Raw genomic sequence first — 20,103 nt, forward strand, 5'->3', positions numbered from 1 at the left:
GAGGAGGACACGTGAGCCCGAGGCCTCCGCCCCCACCCAGCCCGGGTTTGACTGCCGAGCGGCCTGGAGCCGTGTTTGTTACTGGAGGATCTGACTTCCAGGCTGGCTTTCCCTTCCCTGGTGTGTGCCTTACAGCCGTGATGGAGAGGCTCGCTTTACTCTGTGCTTTGGAACAACCCTGAAGTGGTTTTTGTTTTTTGTTTTTTTTTTTAATGACCAATTATTGCCAGCAGGAAAGAAATTGTGATTTTTATATTTCAGTATGATTAGAGCTTTCAAAATATGTCCAGTCTTGCTTCTCAGTAAACTTCAGTACTTTAATTTGTGGATTTGGGAGCAGAAAAAAACACTTTTTCGTGAATCCTAGAAAATGGTGCCCTACTTGTCTGTCCTGTCTCGGCAGACAGACAGGCCTCACAGGCCCCAGGAGGCACAGTGTCCCAGCGATCCCAGTCTAAATGTGAGGGGGTATTTGCAGAGACCAGCCTGCCCCTGGAGTAGCAGCGCCTCTGGGGAGTGCTCCGTGTGTCAGGGCCCTGGCCGGTGCTCAGCCCGCCGGGCCACGCCTGGGCACGGTGGTTCTGTGACCTCAGCTCCTCTGTAGCTGGGGTAGGAAGGGTACCAGCGAGGTGTTTCTCTTCCACAAATTTCACTCGGGAAATGGTGAGAAGCAAACATTAAAAAAAGTTTTTTTTAAGGTTTTTGCCATAGGGCACATGCGCTCACCAAAGAGAAACAGAGGGAAAGTGAGAAGTCACCCCTCCCGGGGGAACGGTCACACCGCAGTCCTTTCTCCTCCTGGGACTTTGGGCATGCATGCACATGCACCCAGTGTGATTTTTAAGCCACCAGGCCCAGGACTTGAACCATGGTCAGCCATGAGGGAGTCTGGCACCTTAGCCACTATGGCACCTGCTGACCTCAGCATTTCTTAATTTTGAACATCACCGTTGTGCTGTGGCTCTGGTATTTTCCTCTAGGGCATGGTGCAAAAGCAGTTTGAGTGTTTTATACTCCGTGACCTGACCGCATCTGGGTTCTCTCAGGCAATGAGTTTGAAAACCACCGTGAGATACGGCTTCTCGTTTAAATAGCGCAGGACGACATGGAAGGCCTCCCTTCACTGCCTCAGTGCGCATTCCCGCTGCGCGTGGAGCTGGTCCCAAGTCACCTTTGTAACTTGCCATGTGGTCGTCTGCCTCCTGGGGCGTGTCCTCCGTCAGGGCACACCCTCCCCTGTAAGTGTGCTGGACCCCCTGGTTCATGGCTCTTCCCTTCTCCACACTCACTGCCGGGTGGGGAACCCAGCCCTGGTGCCAGGACCCCGGCTGCCTCTCTCTTGTTTCGAGGGACAGGTGAGTTGATACGTGGGAAAAGACAGATACCGAAATGTTTTGTCGGGAACCGCTTAGGCCTATGTGTGACTGTTTCATTAAAGCACAGGGGCCGGGCGTGTGAGCCAGCCTCTGCCCTTGCTGAGACTGTCATCAGTTGGAGCTGTGGCATGTTTCGTGACTAGCCGGGCGGAAAGGCTGCGTGACCCCACTTGGCGAAGCAGCTTTGCGCTTGTGGGCAAGGCCCCGAGGTGGTCAGAAGAGAGCTCTCAGTTAAGGCTAACGGCTTCGTTCTGTGTTTTTCAGATCAATGTCCGAGTTACCACCATGGATGCGGAGCTGGAGTTCGCCATCCAGCCGAATACCACGGGGAAGCAGCTGTTTGATCAGGTCGGTCTCAGCTGGCAGGGGAGAACTACCATGTACAAAAAAGAAAACCTTTGCAGCCCCTGGTAGTTCTGTTTGCTAAGCGGATCACCTCGGCCTGCCCACTTGAGGCCATGGATGAGAAGGGTCTTTGCAGAGGGAGGAAGCTGCCCCGTCCTGTAACCACGTGGTAGAGCTCGCACAGGAGGTGCACGGAGCCCGCTGCCTGTTGCCGTGGGAGGCCGGTGAATAGCGTGGCACAGGCGTGGAAGCAGAGGGCTGAGGGGAGAGGGCTGCGTGGTCAGCACACCCCGCGTCAGAGACGGGCCCTGACCCTGCCCTCCCTCGTGTCCCGATGGAGACACACCCTCAGTCATCTCAGGTGCAGCCGGAGGGTCTGATTTCCGATCATCGTTCAGAAGCGGCTGTGAAAGGGGGAAATGAAGCTCTAGAGAAAACAATTCAATACCTTTTAAAATCAGAGGATGGTTAGTTAAATACTCACCAGCGATGATAATATTTATTATTTATTTCGTCCTAATAACAACTGCTCCAAATACAGTGAATGGCTCTTCTCCCGGGGGGATGACAGAAAACCACTGTTGAGCGTGTCTCCAGCTTCCTGTCCCGAGGCAGCACACTGTTTCCGCAGAGGCACAGAGAGCAGCGTGTTAGGCGTGGGCTCACAGCGTCTGCCTGAACAGCTCTGCCGTGGTGGACACAGCCATAGACTCACGGATGTTGGCGCCTGGCTGTCTCCCAGTAAAGCCACGTGGACACCGAAGTGTTCATGTCATTCGTTCCCCCAAGACCGTTTAGGAAGTGTAGACCCACTGTGTGAAGACTGCACACGGCAGACACGGGGCGGCCCCCGGGGCACAGCTTACGGCCTCTGCTGCACTCGGACAGGCCGGGTACCGTGTGCCGGGGGGACTGGGCACAGCCAGCAGAGCATCACGCCCCGCTGCTGGGAGTGTCCTTGGGCTCTGATCTCCGTCCCGGCCCTCTGCGTTCCGCTGTGCTTTCTGTTGTCTCTTCGCCCAGCACCTAGCACTCAGCTCACAGCTCTCACTGGAGTATGTCCTTTCTTGGTAAAAAGTTTTTCTGGTTTTTTTTAATGATTTATTTACTCATTCATTCATTTATTTTAATTTGACCAGAGAGAGCAAGAGCGAGAGAGGCAGGCGGGGGAGAATGAGAAAGCAAGCTGCCAGGTCTGGGACTCGAACCATGGTCAGCCATGTGGGAGTCCAGGGCCTAAACCACCATGCCACCTGCTGGCCCCTCCGGCATGTTTTTAATGACATAGTGAGAGGGCAGGGAGAGCCTGCTTGGGCTCTGTTAGAGAGCTCGGCCCTTCCCGCCCATCCAGTCCTCTGCCTGGTGGTGCTTGGCCGGGATGGGGGAGAGAGGAGGCAGCAGGCAGAAGTGCCTCTAAGGTGCCACCCGGGGACCTGGGTCCCTGCAGTGTCCCGAGCTCGTTCAGCTGTCCACAGACTGTCCTGAGCGGGGCACGGATCGCGTCCCCTCCCGGTTCTTCCCCATGGAACTCTAAGTGAATGGCAGAGTTTTAACGAGAACGTGAAGGCTGCCATGAGGCTGTGACAGTCCCAGGCCCGAGAGGGAGCAGGACCTTTGGGACTAACTCACTTCTGCTGTGGGGCAAGAGTCTGGGGGGGGAGTCGGGCAGGCGTGAGCTCAGAGCTGCAGTGGGGCCCCCGTGCCTGAGAGGCCCCCCGGTCAAAGCGGTGCCCAGTGGGGAATTGGAGCAGGTGGCGGTTATGAAACCTGGGAGGTCGGATCTGGGGGCGTCTAGCATCTACAGTGACTCCACCCGTGCTTGGTCCTGTCTCCTGGCCAGAAGTGAAGCTCAGTCTGCAGGAGCGGGCGTGGTCCAGGCAGCCGATCACCCACCACTGAGGCAGCCTGGGTCCGCCCTGCCCAGTCAGAGTAAGGCCAATTACTGGGCCCTGGGAGAGGCCGCACTCAGGGAGGAACCTGGTCGATGACCCTGAAGAAAGCCAGATGGAGCCCTGGGTGGCACGTGGTCAAGGCAGGGGCTTGGGCGGGGCCTCCAGCCAGCACACCCTGTGGTCACCTTCTCAGGTGACCTGCTCACCAGGGTGGACACGCGGACATGAGTGGTGGGCTGGCCCAAGCCAGTTACTCCAGAGGCTGCAGTTGTGCAGGGGAGGGAGAGGAAGCTCCCCGTCCCCCAGTGGGGCCAGTTTCCTTCCTCCGTTTCTCTTTCCATTCAGGGTCCTGGGTGCACGTGCACGTGCGTATTTTCAAGCCACCAAGGCCAGGATTTGAGTCAGCAGAGAATCCCCCCACCCCTGTACCACCCTAACCACTGTACTGCAGGCTGGCTGGGATGGAAGCTCTTGGGAGCTCTGGGATAAACGGGTAAACTGATCGCAGTTCGAGACACTTCTGGTGGGAGGCCCATTTGCTGGCTATGCTGAGTGGAACAGGTGAAGGGGACTCGGGGAGCCACCTCCCTCCTCCCTGCTCACCACACTGAGTGGAATAAGTGAAGGGGACTTGGGGAGTCGCCTCCCTCCTCCCTGCCCGCCATGCTGAGTGGAATAAGTGAAGGGGACTCGGGGAGCCACCTCCCTCCTCCCTGCCCGCCATGCTGAGTGGAATAAGTGAAGGGGACTCGGGGAGCCACCTCCCTCATCCCTGCTGACTTGGGGAGCCACCTCCCTCCTCCCGGCCCGCCATGCTGAGTGGAATAAGTGAAGGGGACTCGGGGAGCCACCTCCCTCCTCCCTGCCCGCCACGCTGAGTGGAATAGGTGAAGGGGACCCGGGGAGTCACCTCCCTCCTCCCTGTCCCATCTGTCTCCTAGATCTATTCTGCAGCCCTGCACCCTCCTGGTGCAGGACTGGGTGTGCCTGTGCACCCTCCCATGCACCCCCGTGTAGATCCCATCCAGGCACTGGCTTGAGCAAGAACGTCACAGATGCCACCTGCCACAGGGAGCCGATCTGGGCTGGATGCAGTGCAGGCCCCGCCGGAGCCAACCAGGCCCAGCCACCCCTAAGCTCCTAGCTCAGTGTGGGGAAGGGGCCTCCCTGTCCCTCCAGTGTGACGGGGATGTCCCTGCTACTTCCATTCTACAAACCTACCACTTGAAACACCTCAGAGGCAGAGCTGAAGAGGCGGACCCAGCCCCGGCCGAGGGCGCCCACCAGGCTCTCACAGCCCTGGGTTAAGCCAAAGACATCGAGGATTGCCGGATGATCCCTTGTTGGTAGGACCTATAGGCCAATTTTTAGATGAACTAAAGAAAGTCGCCTGGGAAAAGCGCAGTGAGTGACAGGGAGGCCTGGGAAGCAGGGACGCAGAGCGCAGTGTACTGGAAACGGGCAGGGGACGGGAGCCGACTGCACTGCACGGTCCCACAGTCTGAGGCTCGTCGGGGCTGGCTGTGTCCTCGCAGGTGCAGAACACCACTCTGGACCGTGGCCCTGGAAATCGGGGTCACCCACGGAGGAGGGCAGTCGGGTGGGTGGGAAGTGATTGCCACTGAGCTCGGTCCCGGCTGGGCCACTGCGGGGTGGACGAAGTGGAGAGATGGACTAGGGCGAGCACCCGCGATGGAGGGGTGCACTCGTGCAACTGCGGGCACCAGAGGGGAAGGCAGGCAGGTCTCCCGCGTCCGATGGCGCGGTGGTGTGGGCAGCGAGAGCCTCGCAGGGTGGGACGCAGGCTGGGTCAGAGGCGCTGACACCAAACTCAGCTCTCCTAGGAAGTAAGCCCTGGGGCCTCACAGTCCTCGCAGGGGCCCTGACACCGCCACAGCATTCCGCAGTGAAGACCTCCTTTCTTGGGTGCGCGGAGGGAAGGGTGCCAACAGGCCAATCTCTGCATCGCGTGAACAGAGTCCTCGGGCTGTAGCCGGCACCCATCCCGTGGGTGAGGAAGCAGCCTGGGCTCACCTGGATCCTCAGTTTCCCTTAGGCAGATGCTCTGTGCTCCGGCTCGTCATTGCGAGAGCATTCAGTCCCCTCCCCTTTCGGTGTGACGAAAGCCACATACCTGAAGAAGGTGACATTTTTAGAGGTCTAGCGTTTTATCTTTACACTCCCATAAAAGAACCGGACTCTGCCCGGTGGTGCCCACGGGGAGCTTGGCTGTCGCTTTCTGTCTGCAGGACACTCGGGAGCAGCCAGCTGGGGCTGTGTAATCCATAAAAACTCTTCCTTAACTGCGGAGAGTGAATGAACAAATGAAAGCATTTATTTCAGGTTTTTACCATAGGGCACATGAGCTCTCTAGAGAAAGCAAGAGAGTGAAAAATAACTCCCCCGGGAGGATGGCCACAACCATAGTCTCGTCTCCTCTGTTCTCTCAGGATTCCAGGCATGCACGCACACATGCCCAGTGTGCTGTGCAAGCCCCCTGGTCTGGGACTCGAACTGCCATCAGCTGTGTGGGAATCCAGTGCTGTAACCTCCAAGCCACCTGCTGGCCCCTGCTGTGGAGAATTAAGAGTGGAAACCCTCGTGCCCAGGGTCAGGATCCTGCCTTTGCTATGTCAGAACTGCCCCTTTCTGGAGCTCCAGGATGCTAGTCGCCCACCCCCGGCATGTGTAAAGAGGAGCTCTCCTGGCTTTGCGGCACCCCCCAGCCTTGCGGCCCCCGCACCCTGGAAGTTGGCACCTCCTTCCCTAGGATGACTGCTTCCTTGTTTTGGAGTCAGACTCCTGGACCAGCTGGCCAGGAGGCAGTCAGTGGAGGCCCAGGTGGTGCGGCGTGGACAACCTCCAGCCACCATTTTTCTGGGGCCCCCACCCCAGGACCCACGCTGTTGCTGGTGCCCTGTAGAACCCACAGCTCCCTGAGCCCCACTCCTGACTCCCCCTGGAAAGGATCCCGGGCTACAGAGGGGAGAGTGAAAGCTAAGAAAACACTAAATTTGGGGCCAGCAGGTAGCGTGGTAGTCAAGGTGCAGGACTCCCACGTGGCAAACCATGGTTCGAGTCCTGAACCTTTGGCCTGAAAGTCACACCGGGCCTGTATGCGCGTGTGTGCGCGCACCCAAAATCCCGAGAGGAGAATGGAGAAGGAGGGATTGCAGCGTGGCCACCTCTCCAGGGGGCGATTTCTCACTTTCTGTCTCACTGTCCCTCTGGTGAGCGCACGCACCCTATGGCAAAAACCTAATAATAATAAAAAAGGAAACAATCTTTCTGGGTTTATGTTAAAGATAAATCGTTCATCGCGTCAATAGGATGGCCTCTGCTGGTAACAGGGATGCTGAGACGGTGCAGGAGAGGCCGCGCTGCCCTGTGGGTTCGACTGAGTGGGAGACGGCGCTCCTGCCGGGCACCCGCGGGACCTTGCGATGGACTTGGAGCTTCTTACGACTGGGCCTGTCTCTCTCTCAGGTGGTGAAGACTATTGGCCTCCGGGAAGTGTGGTACTTTGGACTCCAGTATGTGGATAATAAAGGATTTCCTACCTGGCTGAAACTTGATAAGAAGGTAAGCAGAGTTAACTATTTACAGGCTCTTAACTGGGTGTTCCTCTGCTTCGGTGCCGTTGAAACGGGAACACCTTTTGTTTTTCGTTGCTTTTTATTAAACGTGAAAGTTTTTACAGACACAGGGTGGTGGGTTTCCGTTCTTGGAGATGTGGGTTGGAGACTGGGCCCGGGGTCCTTCCTTGCTGCAATCTCTGTGGGACCTGGGGCGTGGCGTCATGGGGCGGGGACACAGGTGACCTTAGGTTTTGTTCCCCTCAATGAGATTCTTAATCCTGTAAACCATGAATCACCCGCTGTTTTGTAAGAAGCTGTTACTGCCTCGTTTGAACCCATGATCGATTATCTTCCAGCTCTCAAGATGGGATCATTGCATTAGCAATTACAAAGAAAGAAACAGGAGTGTCCAGCTCTTTGAAAAACTGTGCCCTCTCCCAAACCCCTCTGTGTCTCTGGAGCGAGTCAGGGGGTGTCTGGAGGTGGTCCGAGTCTGGGAGCATGAGGGATGGTTAGATGGGGTCCACCGTGCAGGCCACGCTGGCCTGGCAACTTCCGGGACCGCAGTCCGGGGTGGGGGTTCAGGCGTCCCGTCCGAGTGCTCTGATGGCTTCATCTCTGAAAGACGAGGGCTGGGCCTAGTGTCCTGGCAGGCCCGTGGTGGAGATTTCCAGTCAAGTGTGAGTGCAGTAGGATTTTGGGCAGACCTTTTTTGTCTTAATGCACCGAAAAGATGACTTTCAGAACAAATAGCATCCTCTGAAAACCAGCCCCCGTGGTCGTCTTTTGAACCATCGGTGGAACCCTGTGCTCGGGGGGGTGTCAAGGGCCTTCTGCTTTGTGACAGTGTAATGAGAGTGGCGTCTGCTACAGGTGTCTGCCCAGGAGGTGAGGAAGGAGAACCCGCTGCAGTTCAAGTTCCGGGCCAAGTTCTACCCCGAGGACGTGTCCGAGGAGCTCATCCAGGACATCACCCAGAAGCTCTTCTTCCTCCAAGTGAAGGAGGGGATTCTCAGCGACGAGATCTACTGCCCCCCTGAGACCGCGGTGCTCCTGGGGTCCTATGCCGTGCAGGCCAAGTTCGGAGACTATAACAAGGAACTGCACAAGTCCGGGTACCTCAGCTCAGAGCGGCTGATCCCGCAAAGGTGAGCGGAGGCGGCCTGGCCTGGGCAAGGGCAGGGGGAGGCCTTGTAGCAGGGCGCATGCAGGTGCCTGTGTCAGGAGGAGCTCAAGGGCGTGCCAAGGTCACGGGCCCCTCCCAGCCACACGGTGGATCTTCCCTGAGTGCCCTGGACTTGGGATGTCCACAGCCGCGCGGCTTTCCTCTCAGGCACCACGATCCACCTGAAACCGCCAGGGGAGGGGCGCCCCATCCCTGGGGGTGCCTTGACATGGTCACGCCGACTTTGACTCGATAGCTCTTCCTGGTGTATAATTTTGCTACGTCTGTCTTTAATCACTAACAGACACAAAAACGGCCACTTTTGGAAGACAAGGCCACTTAAAATCAAAAACTCTCAATTTTTTCCCTAAAGGATCTATATATTGGGTCGCCGGGAAAGTCAGGACACATTTTTGCGTAGTAAAGCGCTGGGACACGCCCGGTGGCTGGATATTGCGAGTAAGAGGGAAAGCACCTGCAGTGGGCTTGACCAGGCCACAGTCCTTTTCCCTCCAACCCTGTCCTGTCATGATCCTGGGTGCGCATGCTCCTGGCGTGTTTTCCAGCTGAGGCCCGGTCCCTGGTTGGCCATTTGGGATCTGGCGTCTTCGGTACAGTGCCCCACCGGCCGCAGGGCCGGCCCCCTTTTTAAATGCTGTCAGCAAGACTGGGCTTGCCTTTCGAAATGCTAAGTCGTCGGGGCTGGTGTTCCTGGGTGATGAATGCTGCACGTCGGGAACTAGGAACAAAAGCTGTGACTGGTGGGTTAGACAGTGGGTGGGAAGTGGGCCTAGCCCCTCACACGCGTATCCTCCTCTTGCAACACAGAGTCATGGACCAGCACAAACTCACCAGGGACCAGTGGGAGGACCGGATCCAGGTGTGGCACGCGGAGCACCGCGGGATGCTCAAGTGAGTGTGTGGACGCTGAGCCGTCCCAGCCGTCTTTCCATGAGACCCCAGGCAGTGTGGACTAGTGGTTAGCTTCGGCCCAGTGAAGCCCTGGGGCCTAGTGAGGTACTGAAGGATAACACCAGCCAGAAGTGGGGTCTGGGGAAAGGAAGGCTTGTTTCTATTTTAGTAAGCAAAGCCAGTGTTCTTTCCTGGGAAAAGAGCAATTTAAGTCCCAGGTCCTCAGAGCGCTCTCCTTCCTTGAGCAGAGGAAATCTCCTGTCCAAGGCCCTCAGGGCTCTGCAGCGGTCCGAGCCACGTTCCCCTCTCTGTCAGAGAGCCACTGGTCTGGTTGTGTTCAGGATTTGTTGTCTTCAAAACCGCACGTGAATGACGACCGTGACATCAGAGAAGCGTAGCCAGACATGGGGGCCGCGGGGACATGGCTGTGAAGTGTAAGGAATGGCCAGGTTCCCTGGTTCTGGGCCCTATGGTCCCGGGGCCTCATTGCAGGCCTCAGCAGCAGTTCCTGCCCTGTCCCCGCCCTGTCCCCACCTCAGAAGCTCGTGCAGCCTGGGCCTCAGAGCTGTGATTTGGGCCTTCCCCGTCCGGCCTAGGCATCCTAGCAGAGCCTGTCCAGAGGGGAGGTGGAGCCCCTGGGAGCACGCAGGGCTCAGGGAATATAAAATGGCAAAGAACCACCTCTGCCTCCAGAGAAACCCTTGCAAGTCGGTTGGTCCTTCCAGAACCAGTGGTCAGGGCCCACGATGGCACAGGGACCTTCCCGGCACCACTCCGGACTGCCCTGGCCTCCCGCTCGGCCGACTTGGGCCTGGGACGGGAAGGGTCACGGTTCGGCCCTCGCTGTGGTCCCCTTCCTGTTGGCGCCTGGTGGAGGCTTCGCTGCTGTGGACGTGGCGTCGCGGGCATCACAGTAACCGGCCCATCTCACCTCCCCTAGGGACAGCGCCATGCTGGAGTACCTGAAGATTGCTCAGGACCTGGAGATGTACGGAATTAACTATTTTGAGATAAAAAATAAGAAAGGAACAGACCTTTGGCTTGGAGTGGATGCCCTTGGACTAAATATTTACGAGAAGGAAGACAGGTGAGTCGTGGTGCATCGTGTGTCGAGCTGGGGGCTGAGGCCCGGAGGCGTGGTGGACATGGAGGTTGTGCGTATGGGCTGCGTTGGACGTTTCCCTGTAGCCATGTGTCAGCCCAGAGCATGAGTCTGTAGGGACTCGGGACTGCGCTGTGGGCATCTGGGAGGTGGGGCTGGAGGCATGCAGGATCCTCTCTCCTGTCACCGTCACCTGCTTAGCACGTGCGACACAGCAGAGGGGCCCACGGAGGGGAGTGGCTTCGCTGACACTGCAGTGGCAGCAGCAGGAGTTTGTCCCCTCCCCGGCCCCAGGTCTCCACAGATCCTGCCATGTGTAACTACCAGCTGGCAGGCTGGCCAGTGCCGACGCCTGGCATGGGGTCCTGCTGCTCCCGACACTTGGGTGCCGCCGGCCTTCCTCTGGCTGGTAATAAACGCTTTAGCCATGGCCTGAGCCCGCAGAGGGACCTGGCGGCTCCGTGTCGTGAGGTCTGGGACAACAGGAGTCCCGAAACAAGCTGGTTCAGCAGAGTAGCCACAGACATGGCGTGTGGGCCTCCGCGCTGCCCGGGAGCTGGCCGCTCACACAGGAAAGATGACCCCGGCTCCATGAAGGCGGGCTCTCTGTGTTCCCACACTCAGAGGTTACACCTAGACTGGATTCTCCCTGCCAGAGGCCACCTGAACTGAAGAGACAGTAGGAACCCGACTCTGGGAAGAGGTGGGCGAAGGCCTACTGTGCCTGCTCTGAGCGTCCACCGCAGCTCCCTCCGTGAGCCCCGCCGTGGCCCCCGGGTTTGGGACCTGGCCCAGAACAGCAGCAGCATGGGCTGCCGGGTCTTTATGCTGAGCCCAGCACCGTGGCCTGGGTTGCTGCGCCGTGCACGAGGAGCAGGAGTCCAGAGTCCAGGGTGTGCCTGCGCTCGTGAGGAGCACCCTGTTCCCTCCGGGCACGTGTCTCCCTTGAAGTCAGGGCTCCCCCGTGTTACCCTCCACGGCCCCCACCTGTTCTCAGGTGGCCCTGCCCTCAGCTCTTCACGCCTTGATCCTCCCCCCTGGGCTAATGAGGGGACAGATGACAGGCACATCCAGAATCCGTCCCAAGGCCCAGCCGCGTTGCTCTTGCCAGACCCAGAGCACAGGCGTATGCTGCTGGGGCAGGATGGAGGCTCGTGCCCGTGCCGGGGCTGCAGGGATGGATCATGTGACACGCAGAAGAGGGTTATTAGCTAGATTTGCTCCTGCCCGAGTGTGCAAGAACACTCTGGGAAAAGAAGGGAACTGGGGAGCCAGCCCGTGACCCCCCGGAAGCCCCTGGGCTGGAGACCTGCAGCTGCCCCAGCCGTGCAGGATGCCGTGCAGTCCGAGAAGCAAGCCCTGTCCTCGTGGGAACACGGCTGGGAAACCACCTCTGGTTTCTGAATGGCCGGGTTTTGTAACAGAGCATGCAGCTGAGGCTGCCCGGCAGGTTTTTCAAGCTGCGAGAAACACTGAGAGGCAGGACTCGCTGAGGTCGGCGTAACCTCCCCGGCCACACAGGTGTTCATCTTTCCACGTGAATACGGGAGCCGCGTGCCCCTTCAGCCTGGCCTTGCCCCCCCCCCTCACCCCCCCCAGCTCAGCAGTGAAACTGGCAGCTTGCTCAAACTGGGCTCCTCCGACAGAGACAGAAAATGCAGGCCCGCCTCCTGAAGGCACACCTTCTCTTCAAGGGAAAAAAACTCATGGAGACATTTCGCCAGTCAGCAGGCCCCCGTCTTTTCCTTCTGGACAGACCCTGACAACTCGGGCAGCCGTGTGAGCGGGTGAGGCTGGTTAAGCCCGAGGACTGCTCTGGGAGGGCGTTCGTTCTCATTAGCAGAACTCCCAGTGGGGCCGTGTCCCCTTCCCTGCCCACGTGAGGATCTGGTAGGTGGCCTTTGCGGGCTGTGTGGGACAGCGTGCTGTGACAATACAGGAAGCCTTTCGGGAGAGCCCTTCCTCTCCGGGTGTTGAACAGGCTCTGGCTAGGAGATGTCTCTCGAGGTCCCGCCTCTCCCAGGACTGCACGGATGAGCAGGAGCACGTAGGACAAGAGCGTTTGTCTCGTTTGTGAACTCAGCACAGGCGGGAGAGGAGGGGCTGGAGGGGAGGAGAGAGGCAGGCACCTTCTCGGCAGCCATTTGAGCTGTCCGAACAGAGAAGTTCAGTTTAACTGGGTTAACACAAAAACCCAAACTCAGAGGAACCTGGTCCTGCCCGGTGGCCGACCCCATCAAGACCGTCCCGGAGGCAGGAGTCCCTCCGAGTGCCCGGGCTTCAGGGCTGCGGCACTGTGAGGAGGAGGGTGCCCTGGTGGGCTCTGTGGGCCAGGTGGAGATCAGAACCAGTCATGGAAAGGCTTTTTCCTGTAAGTACAGTCACTCGGACCGAACTTGCTTATAGTGACCCTCCGTCCACGGCCACTGTAGCCCTCTGGCCCTGGCTTTTAAGTTTTGTTTTGCTATAGGGTGTGTGCACTTGCTGGAGAGACAGCGAGAGGGAGAAAGAGGGAGAGAGATCATCCCCTGCCGAGGGATGGCCACACTGCAGTCCCTTCTCCGTTCTCCTGTCAGGGTTTCGGGCGTACTGGGTCCTGGGCGTGAACCGTGCAGCCGGCCATGTGGGATGTAGTGCTTAGCCTTCCTGCCACCTGCTGGCCCATCCCTGGCCCTTCTAGGATACATTTCGGAGTAAATTGTAGGCAGCCCTCTGCCTTCCCCCAGACAAACAGTGCGGGTCATTTACTAGAACCCAGTACTCAGTCTTCTTCTCCTGGAAAATTTAAATACAATGGACCGTTATCTGAAGTGTCCTTTGGCTGAGTTTTGGCAAGTACGCCTGTAAAGCCCCAAATCCTTTCAAGATTAGACCATTACCACCCCCTCCCCTGCACATTTTGAATTTGAATTTTTACCGTTCATTCACCTGGATACACCTGGATACCGGTTCAGCTTTGCAAGTCTCCCAGAACAGCGCCAAGCATCCCCATGCGCCCCTCCCAGCTCCCCACATCAGTGCTTGTGCGACCCTGGTCTAAGCTCCAGAATCGGAAACGAGCCTTGAGACGATTAGCCATGGACTGCAGCGCCCTCGATCGGGGCCCAGAGACAGCCCGTCCCGCCCGGGTCCTGGCAGGAGGCACTCCCTTAGTCGTGGCACCCTCTCGATCCTGTCCATCCGGGACATTCCAGTCTTTCTCGTGACCTGGAGATGATCTGAGTACTGGCCACAGGCGTTTTGGAGGGCCCCTCGGTTTGGGTTTATTTGCCTGATGTTTTCTCACGATTAAATTCAAGTTTTACACTTTGGGCCAGAACTCCACAAAAGTGCTGTCATGCCCTGCCAGGGCTCGCAGGGGGTCGCATGTGATGCGGGTCTGTCTTATCACCGGCGAAGCTCTGGCAGTTCTTGTGGTATTTGAGAACTGCAATTTTTAAAAATTCTACTTTACGTGAATTAACTGGAATCCTTCCCTAAGGAGCCAGTGTCTTTTTTTACTCAGTTGTGTGTACTAATATGAACTTATGGGTGTTTTAGACTTTGGTTTGTAATCTGTTCATATTGTTGTTTATTTTATTCCCAAATTGTTTGATGCTTGGCTTTTTTATTACTGTTTTTTTGGAGAGGTTTTTGCTATAGGGCGTGTACATTTGCCAGACAGACAGAGAAAGACAGAGACAGAAAGCGAGAAATCACCCCCCAGGGGGGTGGCCACACCGCAATCTCCTCTCCTCCATTCTCCTCTCAGGATCTTGGGCACACATGCATACACGCCCGACGTGAGTGTAAGCCACTGGGTCCGGGACTCGAACTGCGGTTGGCTACTTGGCAGTTCAGTGACATAGCCATTACACTAACTGCTGGTCCTCATGCTTGGCTTTTGGGAGCGCTCTGAGGGGCGTCCGTGCCTCTTGATGGGGCACCACCCTTGAGCACTTTCTCACTCTCCTGCACTTCAGGATGTCCAGGCTCACTCTGTGCCTTCCTCACCAACCCTGGAATTGGCCGTTTCTCCAAAGACTTTGGATTTTTCTTATTGCAAAATCCCATTTTTAATTTTTTTTTTTTTTACAAGTTTTTGTCATAGGGCATGTGCACTCGCCGGAGAGTGACAGAGAAAGGGACAGTGAGAAATTACCTCCTGGGGAATGGCCACACCACAGTCCCTCCTCCCCTTGGAATTTGGGTATGCACACACATGCGCCGTGTGATTTTTGAGGGCTGGGTCTGGGACTCAAACTGCGGTTGGCTGTGTGGGAATCCAGCACCTTAACCGCCATGGCCCCTGCGGGCCCCTGTCTAACCTAGGCAAGGACATTAGAATATAACCTGCAGGGACCAGCAGTTAGCATAATGCCTATGTCGCTGGACTCCCACGTACTCGACCGCGGTTCGAGTTCCGGACCCGGTGGCTTAAACGCACGCCAGATGCATATGCGTGCGTGCCCAAGATCCCAGGAGGAGAAGGGATTGTGGCGTGACCATCCCCTCTGGGGGTGATTTCTCGCTTTCTCTCTCTGTCTGGCGAGCGCATGTGCCCTATAGCAGAAACCTCTCAAAAAAAAAGAATATAACCTGCAGCCCTCTGTTGTCCTGTATGTGATCTCCTGAAAGAAGAGGAAAAAGAAATCCGTAGGCTGTAATTTTGCAACTATGGTCAAGCGTTAAAGGAAGTTCTTTAACTCAGAAGTGAGTCATAACTTCCTTGGTCATCCCTCGTCTTTCGATACTGCAATTATGCTTATGAGTGACTGAATTGTTATATGAGATTCCAAAGTCTTAAAAAGACAAACTTTACAGACACACCAGAAAGCAGAGGGCTAGAGGCCATGGCGTGTCCAGCTGTTGGAAGACAGTTCTCTTGTGCTTGAAGGCCTAGATTTTCGAGGGTCAGAAGCCGGTAGGAGAGGCCCTTCCAGGACAGGGCCCAGAGACCAAGTCCTCGCCTCCGGTGTTCAGGAGTCAGGGTCCTGGCTCACAAGGGGCTGCAGCATGGTTCTCGCTCCCTTGTCGTGACCCACCCATTGTTCTTGTTTGGGAGCGGGGATGTGCCAGGGCATCAGATGCCCATCTGTGGCACACTCAGCCTCACCAGGTTAAACTGGGTCAATGTCCGGAAGTTCTTTTCTGTGCTCTGAGGTCTGTAAATAAAACTTCACTTTCTGCAAGTCCAGGGTCCCGCATGTGACGATAACAGAACAGACGCTGCGTGTCTCGTTGGAGTGCTGTGAAGCATGGCAGCCAGATGTGTGTTTGCAGGGACTGGTGACCCTCTAGGACAGTGCAGTAGGACAGGGTATCGGCCAGAAAGCGCTGATGTCGGAAACAGCAGCAGTGCCTGGCCGTTCCCGCGGGGGCCTTGGCGCTGTTCTGCAGGAGAGCCATCTATCGGACTAGACCCTCAGCCTTCAGACCCACGTCTGCCCTGGCCTGGCTGGTCATAGCAAGGCCTTCATTGCCCATCAGTTTTTATTTAAACCTGTTGAAAAACAACAGGCTCACTCTGCTGTTGTCGGAAATGAAAGTTGTTACGGAGTGTGGGAAAGAACTGCGCTTAACGGCAGTCTGAACGGTGGTCTGAAGGTCTGTCATACCTCCAGGGTGGTGGTATCTCTGTTAAGATGGGCTGTAGGAACAGGGAGGCGGAAGCAGAGACCAGGCAGGGCAGGACGCATGTGCACACAGCGGCATGGTCTGGAACCCATGAGAAGCACCTTCCTGGGAATGTTCACTGAAGCCTGAGTTTGGGGCCAGATGGTGGCACAGTGGCAAAACACGACACTCTGCAAGGCCAACCCATATGGGAAGGTTCTGGGTTCAAGTCTGGACACCTCCCGGAGTGTACCAGGTGTGCGCGTGCCTGTGATCCAGGGCTGGCTGGAGCTGGGGGTGGATCACAGCATCCAGACCGTGTTGGGGTGCTGTCTCTCTGTCTGTCTCTCCTGCACACAAGCCAGAGTTTGGGGCAGTAGCAGACTCATGTGGATTCAGTAGACCGCAGCAGACTCTGGCTAGTGGCCTGCAAGTGTAGGGCTTTCTTAGAAATTGGAGGGTGACCCAGGGAGGTGTTGCCAGCGAGGAGAACACACATGGCCTGGAGAACCGGAGGAGCAACATGCAGACCCAGTCCTCGTCCGTTTCCTTAGCGAGCAGCCGCTCTGGGTATAGCCCATGCAGAAAATAGACGGGGCCTTCCCCCGAGTGACTGCCTTCACCTGAGAGCCAGCAGGTGGCGTGTGGGTTAAGGAACTGGCTTCCCACACGTCCAACCACGGTTGGAGTCCCGAACCTCGCAACTTGAAACTCATGCTGGGTGTGCATGCATGTGTGCCCAAAATCCCTGGAGGAGAAGGGATTGCATCCCCTGGGGAGTGATTCCTCACTGTCTCTCACTGTCTCTGTCTCTGGTGAGCACACACACCTTGGGGCAAAAACAAAAAAAAAAAAAAAAAAAAAAAAAAAACCTAGCCAAACAAAAACAAAACAAAAAATCAATAAAAACTAAAAGACAACAACAAGCATCTCTACTTGAATAGCACTGAGAGAATGGTTGGCCTAAGCAGAAGAGACCGCAGGCAGAGGACTGGGGTGAGAGAGGTGACAGCCGGGAATCTAGTGTGGGTTTGAACCAGTAAGTTTAGGTTGGATTGCAGTTAAGGACTGTATTGACATATCTGAAGAGGTGAGAAGGTGGGTAAGAAAAGCAGGCAGGCAGGCAGGCTGCTAGTAGGGCTTCCGGCAGCTAGGACCTCGGTTAGCCCTGGCAGTTGAGAGGTGGGGTTAGGGGTCTGATATGGGAGACCAGCAGATGGTGTAATGGTTACGTTGTTGCACTTCCCATGTAGTTGACTGCGGCTCGAGTCCCGGACCTGGCCGCTTAAATTTCACACTGGGTACATGTGCATGTGTGTCCAAAGTCCTGAGAGGGGGCCTGACATGGGGATGACCTGCCGAGAAATGCCTTAGAGAGATGCCACGCAGGGTGGAAGGGTGGGTGCACCCGTTAGCAGTGCAGTTGACAGCAAGGTGCTCAGCCTAGGCAGGTGGGTGCCATCAGCTGCCTGAAACTGAGAACTAAATGGAACGTGTTGGGATCACACATACCTTAAAGCAGCCCCTCGGCCCAACCTGGGGGCAGGTAGAGATATTTGATGATCGTCTATATCATACATTTTGCTTCCTGGGGTAACTTGCTGTTTTTAAACTTAACTAGTCAAATTGAAGAAATTTATAAATGTTTCTTAGCCAATCTGAACAAACATCCATATATCAATCTCTAATCATTCCACTTCTTTTTTAAACCCCAGGTTGACCCCAAAGATTGGCTTCCCTTGGAGTGAAATCAGAAACATCTCTTTCAATGACAAAAAGTTTGTCATTAAGCCCATCGACAAGAAGGCGCCTGTAAGTTCACACGGGTTACTGCTTTCCATTTTACATCTTAAATGAGTGTTCGAGACCGCACTGAGATCCGGTGTGTGACCGGGCGTGGTGGGGGAAGGGCTAGCAGCAGGCTGCGCTGCAGGCCAGGGGTGCTTTGGGCCGCTCTGGCATCTTGAACTTGGAAGAGTATCGGTCCTTAGCTAATAGCCGCAAAGATTTGTGGGCTTTCGTTTTGGTTTTAGCGCTCGGCTAACATTTAAACTTCCAGCTGGGGTTTGCTTCAAACACTTAAGACGTGTGTGCAGAAAACTGTAGTTCCATAGAATGGATGGACATTGTTTTCCTCAGAAATCTGATAAAACAGTGCCACGGGAAGAAATTCTGTCATCCTTGCAGCGTTCTGACCCTGACCAGGATGACAGAGGGGAGGACCCGGATCCCCTGCCTCGTTCTTGGCTGCGGTGCTGAGCACAGAGGCAAACCCGGGCTACGCGCTGTACTGGGCCGTCTCTTGACCCCGGGCTGGGCACCGCCTGGCAGCACTCAGCCGCTTAGAACCGCCTGCGGCATTACCCCACAGCCGGGCTGTCCAGCAGGATTTAAAGTCAGCAAGTCCCAGCTTTGCTTGTGGAAGTCTTTTCTTTCTTGAAAGCACCCCCTGCTGTTCCTAAACTCTTGACTTCTGCTTCATGGGCAGTTACTCAGTGATTTGAAATTAAACTAGTGTTTACAGCAGACTCTCAGGCTCCGTGGCGACAGCTCGAGGGCCTGGTGCACTGTGCTCTTGGGCAGTGAGTGGGCATGCAGAGGGGCCGGGATCTCGGAGCCTCCCGTCGGCCGCTGCCTACGTGCTGTGTTCCGAAGGTGTAGCCTTTTTTAGAAATTCAGCCTAGAGAGTAGGGTGGAAGTTCTGGTCTAGATCAGTAAAGAATTTGGTTTGTGTATGTTTTTAAGTGTGGCATGATTTTAGCTTTTGAAAAGCCAAGGATTTTTAATAATGCAAAATCTCGGGCAGACACCTGCAGTATGCCTGGTGAATTCAGAGCTGTCAAGCGGCCGCAGGTGAAGGCGCATGTGGAGGGGGCATTTGCCGGGTGCATGCTCTGTGTGCCCCAGGGAGCGGGCCACCCCGGCCTCGGGACGCCTGCATTCCTGGAAAAGAAAGGGGTCAAATAAGCCAAGCACTTTGCTCCCTGGCAGGGAGTTTAATGATAGAGCTAGGATTAAAAAGTGAAGAGGAGGGGGACCAGCAGTTAGCGTAATGGCTATGTCACTGGACTCCCACGTAATCGACCGTGGTTCGTGTCCCGGACCCGGTGGCTTAAACTCACGCCGGGTGCGTGTGCCTACGTGCCCAAGATCCTGAGAGGAGAACAGAGGAGAAGGGATTGCAGCATGGCCATCCCCCGAGGGGTGATTTCTCGCTTTCTGTCTCTCTGTCTCTCTGTCTGGTGAGCACACGCGCCCTGTAGCAAAAACCTCTCCAAAAAAAAAAGGTGAAGAGGAGAAGGCGGTGGAGCGGTGGTCACTCCCAATGGCCGGCGGGGGGACCTTGCGGAGGGCGGCATTGGCCTCAGGCCAGGTACGGTGGTGGAACCGGTTGGAGGATGCAGGTCCTTCTCCTTCACACCTCCAGGATGTAGTGGACTCGTGGGCACTTTGGGCAGAAGGAGGTCAAATTGCCGAGTTTAAATTTTTGGTAAAGACTAGAGGAGGAAACCCCCAGGGTTGAGGAGCCCGGGCAGTGTCTGCTGCAAACCCAGATGGGCCTCCGTCCACCCTGCCCCCAAGGTCAGACAACTCTTTTTTTTTTAAGAATTATTTATTTAATTTCATCATCATCATCATCATTTTGTAGAGAGATTCTTGCTATAGGGCGCTTGCACTCACAGGAGAGACAGAAAGCGAGAAATCACCTCCGAGGGGTTGGGGGGATGGCCACACTGCACTCCCTCCTCCATTCTCCTCTCGGGATTTTGGGCACGCACACACATGCGCTTTGACTGAGTTTCTTCAAGTCACTGGATCCAGAACTTGAACCATGGTCAGCCATGTGGGAATCCAGTGACATAACCATTACTCCATCTGCTAGTCCCAATTTTATTTATTTATTTATTTATTTAGCTATAGGGCACACGTGCTCACCAGAAAGAGACAGAGAGAAAGAGATAAGGCAAGCCACCAGGGCCAGGACCCGAATCGTGGTTGACCGTGTGGGAGTTCAACCACCTCTACCGCCATGCCACCTGCTGGGCTGAGAGCTTTTGGCTCCTTAGGTGGCAGAGTGCTGTCACTCTGTCCTGGTGACCCCGTGAGGGTCTGAGACAGAGAAGGGCCCTGTCCTGTG

The 20,103-nt window shown here is 56.1% G+C and overlaps 1 protein-coding gene across 3 annotated transcripts in view; it reads left to right on the plus strand.

Moving 5' to 3' along the window:
- EZR (ezrin) overlaps positions 1-20,103 on the plus strand; it is a 63,632-nt gene that overhangs the window by 29,025 nt on the left and 14,504 nt on the right. For all 3 annotated transcript variants that reach the window (XM_006155775.3, XM_006155777.3, XM_006155776.3), the window contains 6 exons: positions 1,641-1,724; positions 7,100-7,195; positions 8,065-8,339; positions 9,185-9,268; positions 10,209-10,355; positions 17,681-17,777. In XM_006155775.3, the coding sequence (XP_006155837.1) occupies positions 1,641-1,724; positions 7,100-7,195; positions 8,065-8,339; positions 9,185-9,268; positions 10,209-10,355; positions 17,681-17,777 (783 nt within the window). The remainder of the gene's footprint in view (positions 1-1,640; positions 1,725-7,099; positions 7,196-8,064; positions 8,340-9,184; positions 9,269-10,208; positions 10,356-17,680; positions 17,778-20,103) is intronic.

The sequence above is a fragment of the Tupaia chinensis genome, unplaced genomic scaffold (genome assembly GCF_000334495.1).
Source record: "Tupaia chinensis unplaced genomic scaffold, TupChi_1.0 Scaffold000468_1, whole genome shotgun sequence".
NCBI lineage: Eukaryota > Metazoa > Chordata > Mammalia > Scandentia > Tupaiidae > Tupaia > Tupaia belangeri.